This window comes from Vicugna pacos, chromosome 25, assembly GCF_048564905.1.
Source record: "Vicugna pacos chromosome 25, VicPac4, whole genome shotgun sequence".
Classification (NCBI taxonomy): Eukaryota; Metazoa; Chordata; class Mammalia; order Artiodactyla; family Camelidae; genus Vicugna; species Vicugna pacos.
In genome coordinates, this window is record NC_133011.1 from 7408532 (window position 1) to 7420532 (window position 12001).

Sequence of the window (12001 nt, forward strand, 5' to 3'; positions counted from 1 at the left end):
CAGCTGGCTATACTTGGGGATTTAGACCAAGAAGCAAACTCCTACACACCTTGTCTTGAAGTAGAGACAAATGATTGGGTTTCAGTTAATCACTGGAAGGCCTCATGATCTGCCTAGAGTCTTCTTAACTACATCTTCTGGATGCAATCTAATGTGCCAATGAACTTGGCCATCTGTTGGGTTCTGCTGGGCAGGTTGTCCAGTTAAGTATGTGATAGAGGCTCTCACTTCCTGGCCTGCAGACAGCAGTTATCACAGTCCCTTTCTTCCCTAACCTACCGTGGGGAGCAGCCCCGAGGGTACGCCTCTGCTGGGTCAGCCACACCTGGACCAGGCAGCCACACCAGCAGCAGATGAATGTACATGCCTCTGCTTGTCTCCTGCCTCCAGAACTCAGATGAGGGGCCCTACCATTTTTTTGAAAATTCAAAATCAATGGAAAAGTCATTGTTTTATTTTATTATTTTTCTCAGGGCTGCGTCCAAAGAGGACTCTGCGTTTGGTGCTTTGGACTGCAGAGGAGCAAGGGGGAATTGGTGCCTTCCAGTATTACCAGTTACACAAGGTAAGAAAGCAGCCATGGACCCCTAGGCATTTGCACATGTAACGTAAGTGTAAAGACACCAAAAGCACTGATGCTTTTGGTTTAAAAACTTCCTCTGTTCTCCTAAAGAGACTCTGTGATAGGCTGATCCTGGCAAACACCCCTCGCAGAAGCCTTCTTCATCCATAAAGGAGAAGAAAGGAGCTGGGGGTGAGCTGGGGGTGCCGTGATGGAACTGAGGGCTTTTCTATTTCTACATTAGTCTGTGGCCTTAGAAAAATTCCAACTGCTACATGACTGTTTTCTTAAGCTCTGAGTATAGTTCTGCTATACTCATGTATGCCAGGGAAGAGTAATAGGTTAGCATTCCCTGTTCCTACTGAGCCCCACCCCCGTACCTCGATGTCCCAAATCCCGTGGGCACTGGTGTTTGATACCTTGAGTCAGCCGGGAGCATTGGTAATGGCGGTGGGAATGGCAGCAGCCAGAGGTCTCAGAGCCGGGACTGTGGAGGACAGTGTGGTTTGACACTGACTAAAATAAGGCAAGAGTGAAGCTTGAGGTAGAAAGTGGCAGTGGAAGGTCATTGGTAGAAATACAAGACCACATTTAAGATAGGGGACAGGGACTCCCGAGGCAAAGAAACAAAAGCAAAAATAAACAAATGGAATGTAATCAAACTTAAAAGCTTTTGTACAGAAAAATGAAAAGACAACCTATGGAATGGAAGAAGATATTTGCAAACAGTGTGACCATCAAGGGGGTGATATCCAAAATACACAAACAGCTTGTACAACTCAAAATCAAAATACCAAACAACCCAATCAAAAAATGGGCAGAAGACCTAAATAGACATTTCTCTAAAGAAGTCAAACAGATGGCCAACAGGCACACGAAAAGATGCTCAGCATCTCTAATTATCAGGAAAATGCAAATCAAAACCACAACGAGGTATCTCCTCACACTGGTCAGAAAAGCTATCATCAAAAAGTCTGCAAATAATGAGTGCTGGAGAGGGTATGAAGAAAAGGGAACCCTCCTACACTATTGGTGGGAATGTAAAATAGTGCAGCCACCATGGAAAACAGTATGGAGTTTCCTTAAAAAACAAAAAATAGACTTACCATATGATCCAGCAATTCCACTCCTGGGAGTATGTCTGGAAAAGATGAAAACTCTACTTCAAAAAGATGCTTGTACCCCAATATTCATAGCAGCACTATTTACAATAGCCAAGACATGGAATCAACCCAAGTGCCCATCAACAGACAATTGGTTTAAGAAGATACGATACACACATACACATATACAACTGGAATACTACTCAGCTATAAAAAGAATGAAATATTGCCATTTGCATCAACATAGACCGACCTAGAGAATATCAAAGCTAAGTGAAATAAGTCAGACAGAGAAAGACAAATATTATATGGTATCATTTATATGTGGAATCTAAAAAATAATTCAAATGAATGTGTATACAAAACAGAAACAGACTCACAGACATAGAAAACAAACTCAAGATTACCAAAAGGGAGAATGATGGGGAGGAGGGATAAATTAGGAGTATGGGATTAGACAAAAACTACTCTACATAAAATAGCTAAGCAACAAGGATTTACCATATACAGAGAACTATATTCAATATCTTATAATAACCTATAATGGAAAATAATCTGAATATATATATATATATATATATATATATATATATATATATATAACTGAATCACTTTTTTTGTACCTGAAACTAACACAATATTGTAAATCAACAAAACGTCATTTAAAAAAGAGATGAGGGACAGGGAAATTAATGTCAAGAACAACCTTTGAGAGAGGGAAGAGAGGGCAATGTGTGGAAGCCCAGAAATACTCCGGATCAAATCAAATGTTAGTTCAAAGAGGCTTCTCAAGTCCAGGGGGGTGCTGCTGAGCGGCAAAGCCTGGGCACAGCCGCAGGGGTGGGTCTACTGCTGCTGGGTTCTTTCTCTGCACCTCCAGATTAGAAGGAACTCATCTTGTAAACCCAAATAATCAAAATCAGAGAGAGGTTTGTTGTTTTCCGAGTTGTGTTTATATACTTCTTGACCATTTGACAAAGTCAGTCTCTGCTACCCTATTTCAGTTATTTAGAGCTTAAGAATAAGAAGTTAAGGGTCATGAATTTATCACTGACTATAGTTACTTTCTGTACAAAGGAAGACAATGTCTTATGCCCAACTCTTTCCCCACTTTAGTTCTTATGGCCTCAAGTGTTCCTAGGGAATCAGATTATCCTGGATTATACCCTTTGGTTGGTGGGTCAGTAGCATCACCTTGCACAGGTTGTGGTGGACAAGAGCATCAGGTGAGAGTTGTTCTAGATTCAGCAGCATTCAGTTAATATTCTCTGAGCACCTGCTGTTCCACGCACTTACTAGACACTAGGGTCACTGTCATTGAGAAGATTCACCCTGACCTTGCTGAGACCACAATCTAAAAGACACTGACCACTGAGCTTGAGTCCTAACATGTAAACTGTTCTGACAAAGGTTAAACCATTGATGGAAGGGACAGGAAGTTCACCTAACCTGGCTTTGGGGAGTGGTCAGATTAGACTACATGAGAGAAATGACATCTAAACAGAGACCTGCAGAAGCCAGATAAGGCAAAGGAGTTGGCAGAGAGGAGGTGAGTCCATGGTAGTGGGACCTCCATGCACCAAGGCTGGAGGTAAAGAGGGCACAGTGCACTGGAGAAACTGAGAGGCATTCAGAGTGGCTGGTGTGGTGAATGCAAGACGCACCATGGTAGGAGCAGAGAGGGAACAAGAGCCTGGACGAGAAAGTACAAGCCATGTTTACAAGTCTGCACTTTATCTGGGGGGCAAGAGAGTAATTGAATTATTTTTCAGGAGGAGCTTTTGGAATCTATAAGCCTTGGACTCTTTAAAAAACAAACAAAAAAAAAACTGAAGAAACTGTTTTGAAGTTTATTCATTCTCTATAATATACTCTACTTCAGGCAAAAATATGGGCTTAAACTGCAATGGCTTTGGCTTGAAATCTTCTCAACTACTGAAATTCATTAGCTCTGGAAAAAGAAATTTATTTCACTAAAGGTTTTGAGTTTTGCCATAGCCTACTAATACATGGGTGAAATTAGAAATTTCTTGATTTTAAATTTCTAAGAGGTTGGCAGACATGTGCGTGCATGTGTGTGTATATATATGTGTGTGTGTGTGTGTGTATATATATATGACTGTATACTCATAGGACATGCAGTGACATTAACAGAGCTGGTTTATCTTGAAAATATCCATGTAGCCTTCACACAAATGTGTCAGTATACTGGTGGCTGGTCTGAATTGCATTTTTAGGAATGGAAAGAAGACATTCCAGAAGGAAAACATAAGCCTCTTTATCCCATCTTTAAAAAGACCTTCTGCATGTTGTACGTGACACAGCCAGTTTTGGAGGACTCGTTTTATATTCTTGTGATTAACATATTGATATAAGCATTGTCAAGAGCGTAATCATTTCTGGGTGGCTGAGATTAACTTTACAGTAAATATAATAAGGAAATCACAAGCCAGGGAGGACAAATCAGAGTGTCCTTAGCCTTCCCTACAGCGTTAGTTACTGCCAGAAAATAGTCAAACAATGTGCAGTTCACTCCAGTCCCAGCAAAGAGGTCCTTTCTTCTAAATGAGGTTGTGATCGCTGCTGAAACAAAGCCCTAAAATTTCAGTGGCTTAGCATAATAGAAATATATTTCTTACTCACTTAGCATCCGATCTGTAGGAGGGCTCTGCTCCACGTAGTCACTCAGGGATCCAGGTTGATAGACTCTTCAGCGATACGGCTCTTAATATTGCCTTAAAAATCATTATCCAACTGGAAGTCAGGGGGAGGGAGGGGGTTTTTATGGGACAGTTCTAGAAGCAGACATGGAGAGGCGGAGAGAGGGTTTACGTTGGCTTAACTGAAGCCTGAAAAGACCTTCATTTTACCATTAACCATTAATGGTTCCAAGAGAAAACAACATTTACTTGATAAAAGTTTTAATTTCATTTTAAACAGAATCCTATGTCTTATAAAGCACAAGCAAGGAAATACATTCTTCCTCCTCTGACAAATACTCCCCAAACACCTGAGGTTCATACATAGAATTGCTACCACCTTTGAGCTTTTCAGGTCTTGCATTTTATTTTCTCCCCTCAAATAAAAAACTAAATGCTCCACTGGTCAACAGGAGAACTGGCTCTCGTCTTCTTTCTGCTACTAAGTAGATTAGAGACGTCAACAGTGAGGTCCCTCAGCCTCTCGGAAACCCAGTTTCCTCATCTCAGCTTATTAAAATGTATCGTCCCCTCAGCCTCACCGTGCAGAGAGAGTCCCAGGTGATAACTATGCTTTGCTCAATTGAGAACATAAGTTGCGATATTATTTACAATTAAAACGCACAGTGAGGCATGCCACTCCCAGTCCTAGTATCACCGTGAGAAAACAAAGGCAGTGCTATCTTCGGCAGTGCAGCCACAGATCAGCAAACTACTGTTACTGAACACTTACTTACCCTACAAGAGACACTCCAGCCTGAAAGAAGTTCAGTCCATCATCTCTGTCACGGTTGCTCCTCCTTCTCTGTTCAGTATTTCTACTAATGGCAGCAGCATCCCGGCACCTCCAGGTGTCAAAATGTCACTGACACCTTTTCCTCCTTCCTCGGCCTTGCTCCCCACATCTACCCAGCAGTAAAGCGTTGCCAGCTATGCAGTCTGTCACTTCAGGTGCGCCCTCCGTTTCCACGCCCTCTCTTTCCTCTAGTGCAGATTCACCATCATATGTTATCATGTTAATCTTCCTGAAGCCCAGCTTTCAAATATACCCTCTGCCCCCAGACCTTCAGTTGTTCCCCAGTGCCAACAGAATCCTGTCCAAACTCCTTAGCTTCTTGGCCCTGTGGTCCTCCCGCCGTGGTTTCCCACCGTTCACCTCCATGTCCTGTAGTCTGACAAAAAATAAGTGGTTCTTTACACAGAACCAGTCTTTCTTTGAACCGTTAATCATCCAGTTCCTTGGCCTTGAATTGCCTTCTTCCCATCTCTGCGTGTTCTTCAAGGATGAACTCAAATACCCTCTTTTGTGTAAAACATCCTCTGACCAACTCTCCAATCCCTGATTGAACATAATCGCACTGTCCTTGAAACCAATATATGTAACCACCTGATCTAGACATTTCTAAGGATGTGGAATACTTTCTGATCTGTAGGAAGGAAAGAAGGTAGGAAGGAAAGTAGAAAGAGAGGGAGGGAAAGAGGGACGGGAGAAAGAGGGAAAAAAAGGAAAAAGAGGCCCTAGTCCTGGCCATAGGACCTTGCATTCTACTTAAAATCAACTTTAACTCACACATAAAGAAGTCAGTATAACAAACAATATATAATGAGGTTCTGAATTATTTACTAAAATTGTCTTACTTTTACCAAGGACTCTGACAGGTGCAGAGTGGTGTAAAGGCTTAACACAGTAAATGCCAAGGAGTTAGAAAAGGGACTAGTGGCTATGATGTGTTAGTCGTGAGGAGGACTTGGGACCGCATCCCTGAGGAGTGGGTGGCTCTGAGTGAGTCGTCAGGACGCGGGGAGAAGGGAAAGATGCCCGACTTCATGTCCACAGGAACTGAGTCCTGACGTGGCCTTCGCGCCTGTGTGGGTGGTAACAAACAGGAACAGAACTTGTAGGTGGGGAGGACCTATTTTGGTCATAAAGATAAAAGATTTGAACTTTTAAGATGACTCTGCTAGCATTTTCATGATACAGCTATGGTTATTGGTGGCCGGCATCAAGGATCAGTAAGTTACGGCCTATGGGCCAGATTTACCTGTTTGTGCACAGAACTCAAGACAAGAGTGTTTTTACATGCTTTAACTGACTTTGGGACAGAGATTGTGTGTGACCTGCAAACTTTAAAATATTAAGTATCTGACCCTTTATAGAAAAGGTTTGTTAATCCTTAATCTGTATGATAAAAATCATAAAACATTTCACAGTGTTATTTCTGTACAATAATCTCATTATGACCTTGTAGGACCTGAATGATAATTTTATAAATTTTGTTTGGAGCCAGTTAAGTGTTTTGCAGGAGGATATTATTATAATAATATAAATGTACATGTACTCTCCTTTTTACTATGCATTCTTACTTAGTAGAGTCTAACAATAAAGTTAGCTACACTTACATAGCATTAGTTATGGAGAAAAACAGTATGTAGAAAATTATTATTTCTTCTTTTTGTTGCTCTGAATGTATTCTTTCTTCTTGATCATAGAATGTTTTCGACAGTGAAATTTCTGTAAAGGTTATTTTAACGGACACATGTAGTGAAACTTTTGTGGGAATAAAATTAACATGAATATTCTTTACCCTTTTCTTAGTAAATGTACCTTTGTTTATAATTTACTTTGATATACTCATAGAAAATATAAAATTAAAATGATTTAAAATTATATGATAAAACTTATTGCCTAATTTTCAAAATTGTATTCAGATTAATAGCTACCTTAACTTCGTAATTATGCTTTCATATGAAGTATTAGTTAAATTATTCTACTAATTACTAGCCTTACTAAATTGTTGTGAAATATGTGAGACTGTTTGTGGTTTGTGTATAAATTTTGAAACTAAAGTAGAATTTTATTATGATACCTGAAACATAACTTTCTAAGAAAACAAACTTTGGCTCAAAAAGGTCCATGAGCATTTTGGTGGGCGTTACTATGTAAAATAGTTCAAACAGGAAATACTGAGGTTTTCACCATATTTTGGAGTCAGCTAGAATAGAAATCATTACTGGTGTCCATCCAGCATGCCTGTAACAATTCATGGCAGTCCCATAAAGTCCCATAAAGGATGTGTACATATATTTCTTCTATTAAAAAAAATGGTACTTCACATATTTTGATAAGTTGTAAAATTTTCACTCCTAGCGTTAAAGATCTTTCCACTGTCTCTTTCCTCACATTAGCACATGAACTTGAGAATCACCTATATGTATATTGTTTGTGCTTTATGTTTATTGATTAGTTATTTAGAAGTGACACATTTTTCATGCTAACAGTGTTTCACTGAGGTATAATTAGCATTCCATAATAAAATGCACAGATCTTAAGTAAACAGCTCAATATATATTTGGCAAATGTTTCCCGCCATGGAGCCATCCCCCAGATCAAGATAGAGAGCATTCTTGTCATCCTAGGAAGTTCCCCTTTCAGATCAACCTCTGATTCTTGTGCCCACAGATCGGTTATGCCTGTTCTAGAACTTCAGTCATGCAGTACGTACTCTCAAGTCTGGCTTCTTGCACCAAATAGACAGCAAGGTTTTGCGATTCACCCGTGTTGTGGCAGGAACAGTAGTTTGTCCCTTTCTGTTGCAGAGTAGTTTTCTGTTACGTGAATGGTATGCACCACCGCTTCTTATCCATTCTCCCGTCAGTCATTTGGTTTTAGCTGTTACAAACAAGGCTGATATGAACGTTTTTGTACAAATCTTTTGGTGGACACATGCATCTCTTTTCTTTCCTGCGAGTAGAACTGCTGGGTCATAGGACAGGTGAATGTCTAACTTTGTTAGTAGTTATCCCTCCAAACCGTTGGGGGCCGCACCATTCATCATTCCCACCGGCATCGTGTGCGAGTCCTGGTGGCTCCCCGTCCCTCCCAGTGTGTGGTAGCACTGTTAGACTTCTTATGTCTGACCATTCTTGTGGGTGTAATGTTTTTTATATTTTTCAAGGTACAGCTCTGAAGAGTCCCAAGAAAAGTTCTACTTCTAATGGTCATCATTCTTTCACCCTTTCCTGCTTCCTTGCCTTAAGACTACCACCTTCATTCTGTGTTCTCCGTTATGACTTAATGACATCAAAGGCCTTTTTACCCAGCATGAGGTTTGTGGGGCTGTTAATGGTTGGAATAACCTGACTTCAATTTGGAGGAATGTGTTGGAAGAGCAGGACATAGAAATGCCATCCTGCTCTTCACCACAGCTGGTTCCCCAGCACACGGACTTCACATGGGGGCTGGAGCAGTCGGAACTCAACTGGAACCAAAATGGAGACTGAGGCAAGGATGATCCCCAAAAGGGTTTGAGGACGGAGCTTCCTTTTATGCCCGGAAAAGAGGTTATTCTAGAAAGTGGGGAAAAAGATGTCAGAAAATGCTTCGTGTTATTCTTTGTTGATGAAATTATTACTTTTTAAAAAAATATGAACTTCGTTTTTGGTTGAATTCAGCTTGTATTCACTGTGAAGGAAACATCACCATACACAGAAGGATATTATCATGCTTTCGTGATTTTTAAGAGTTTACTTATAGGAGTGGAACTTAACTTTCGAATTAAAAAATATTGTAGATGATTTTATTGAATTTTCAAATCAATGAGTGAAATGATTGTTGTCCAGATGCCATTTCCCTAATCTGCTTTTCATGGGAACAATGTCACTTTCTTCTCTGCTCTTGGAAGGAGAGCAGGATGTCATTTCTCATGTCCTGAAACATACAAAGGAGGAACAACACCCTAGAATAGTTTCAACTAGATTGCTGACATTTAAAATCTTTTCCATTTTAAGCAAAAATATGGTCTGGCATAATTATAATCAGTAAGGTAATCTGGCCTTGAAAAAGCCTCATTACACAAAGTAATCAAATAAAATAGATTGATACGTTCTATTCTGGCATGAAAAATATTTTAACCTTTTCCTGATATATTGCACTAACTACTGGCAATTGAATTACTGGGATTATGAACACTGCCGTGTCTGGTAGTCATTAATATGGGCAATATTTTAAACAGGCTTTATTAAATGAGGAATTGGATGTATGATCCTTCTAAATATATTAGTTTATCCTAACTCTAGCCAAGTCTAAAAGAGAAAAAGTTAAAATGAATATGTATAATATTTTCTCAGAATTTCTTGTGTTGCCATGCTGAGGAACAAAATTTCCTCTTTACTTATGTAAATATACAAAAATGCTGGCTTCCTTTAGTAGTGAAGTTCTTGCCAACTCCCCAACCCACACTAGGTTCGTGTTTCACTCCAGAACAAAGGGAGAGTTAGAAATGCCTGTGAGAATTCTTCATGTTATCTGGGCAAATGGGTTTACTTGGACATTTTTATTTCACCAACCCTATTGCCTCCGCGTTGATTTAGCCAGGGTGATGCTGCTAACGTGGGAACAGGTCTGTGCTCATCTGCGGCTCCGGTTATAAAAATAATAGACCTGCTATACTCATCCAGCATGAGTGTGTCTGGGCTGTGTCTCCAGAAGGGCCTTTCTTGCATCGTTAACGCTCCGTACAGTGCAGACTCACTAACCGGAGGTCGCTGTTTCAGTCATGACTGCTGGGCTCTTTTGCGTCCTGTGTTTTTCTTTCAGGGCCTAGATACTTGCGTTAGTCTGTCAAGCACATCACAAAATTGGTTTAAATTTCACTCATCTCAGTGTGTTCTTGGTCTGGAGCTTCGTCTAGTTCCAACATTCATATAATTTCAGCAGCACACCTGGGAGCTCTTTGGGGTCTTATTAGAATTTGTGGGTTTTATTTTTTTTTTAAAGGAAAGGGCTGTCTTTTGCATTTGTTTGCTTGCCCCTGTGGAGAATTCCATTATGACTGTGGGACTTCAGAATATTCTGTGTGGTATTTATATGTAGATGTCACGTCAGAGGTGTCGGAACATCCCCTTTGGTGTTAGGACAGCCGCGCGACGCCACCTTGAGAAAAAACATGAGTGGGCTTCACTCACAGCCTTCCTTTGTCTCTTTAAGAGACTAGGTTTTTTTTTTTTTTATTATTTTTTCCATGAAAGAGAAAAGAAGTAAAGTAAGAAGAGTCTCTGTGACAGGAATGGAATCGTTCCATGTTCCTGAGATGGCAAGACTTCGCCTACAGTCGTGGGGCAGTGTTTACGGTATGTATTATGTATAAAACACTTTCTGGTTTCAGGTCGCAGTGATGTTTGGCTTGAGTGTTGCTTGTTGCCCGGTACATGTAAAGAAGTCTATCCCAACTTTGACTTCTCTGCTACCATTACTAACCCACGTAAGGCAACTGCCTTTCAAAGTTGGTTCTAAGAACATTGTGCCAAAACACTGAGGTCTCTTGTGAATTACTGTGGCTGGCAGCTAATCTCGTGTTTTCTCCATTCATGAAACCATGATGGACTTCAGTTTGTATCCTGCCTGTTTTACCAGCTTACTGGAGGTCACGTGCTAGGCACAAACAGTTTCTGCCTCACTGCCTCCCTGTTGCTAACCGGGTCATGATCTGACCCAGAAGGACCCAGAGCATTTTTAGTGCACGGACTTCCTAAGCAAATCAGGTTGGCACGCCAGGACGCACACATGTGAACTGAGGTGTCATGACGAGATTCACAAGTGACCCCTGTGGGTCAGAGCCTTTGGGACTAAATTGTCCCATCACATGCGCTTGGGCCATACTGAGTCACAGAGTTAGCAAACCACTTTTTAATCACCAGCCCTGTTTAAATTTGCCTGAGACTGTCTTCTTCCCTTTGTCTTCCAGAGCAAAGGTTGGCAGACATTTTTTAAGTTCCAAATAGTAAATGTTTTAGTCTTTCAGGCCATGTGATCTCTACACAGCTCTATCATTGCAGTGCCAAAGTAGTCAGAGACAAATGAGCAGGGCTGTTTTCCAGTAAAACAGGAGGAGGAGGAGGAGAAGGGGGAGGGAGGAAGGGGAGGTGCAGGAGATGAAGGGGGAAGGGGAGCAGATGAAGGAGGAAGAGATGAAGGGGGAGGGGGAGGAGGTAAAGAGGGAAGGAGGAAGGGAAGTGGTGGTGGTAGAGGAGGAGGTCAGATTTGGCTTGCTGGCCATAGTATGCTGACTCCTGTTATTGGGAAGAAGTTTAGAGAACTTTTTTCTGAAGCCTTTTTCGATCTTATAATCACATCTTTTGGTGGAAGAGATTTGTAGCACATAATGATATTCTAACATTTAGAGTGTCTTATCGCTAACATTTAGCTGTGTCTTGGTAGATTTTAATCTGACTGTTACTTGTATGCTCAGCACTCAAGAGGTGGCAGGTTTTTCCCCTTAGATATTTGGCCAACGGAGCCCACCATTACCAGGTCAGTCTGCTGCCTTAGAGCCCAGTGAGCCCCACAAACACAGTAACCTGATTGGAGGAATTTCCCAGTGTTTCCTAAAGCAAGAGACAAACCCTTTATTAAGATAACTAAATATAATAACATTTGAAAAAATATTTTAAACAGCATTTTTTTTAAAAAAAAAAAGCCTATACATATAGAAGGATCTTTTAAAGAAATGAACACCCTAATACATCTTGGCAACTTTCTGCTTTTACAGTTGTCACTCACTGTTTAACCAAATCCTAATTTTATGCATAGATTCACCAGCACTATTTCTTTTGTAAAATCCGAGTTATTGTCTGGGAGA

At 40.7% G+C, this 12001-nt stretch overlaps 1 protein-coding gene across 2 annotated transcripts in view; it reads left to right on the top strand.

Moving 5' to 3' along the window:
* CPQ (carboxypeptidase Q) overlaps positions 1-12001 on the top strand; it is a 299566-nt gene that overhangs the window by 211725 nt on the left and 75840 nt on the right. For both annotated transcript variants that reach the window (XM_006198037.3, XM_072949488.1), the window contains exon 5: positions 474-565. In XM_006198037.3, coding sequence (XP_006198099.1) covers positions 474-565 — 92 coding nt within the window. The remainder of the gene's footprint in view (positions 1-473; positions 566-12001) is intronic.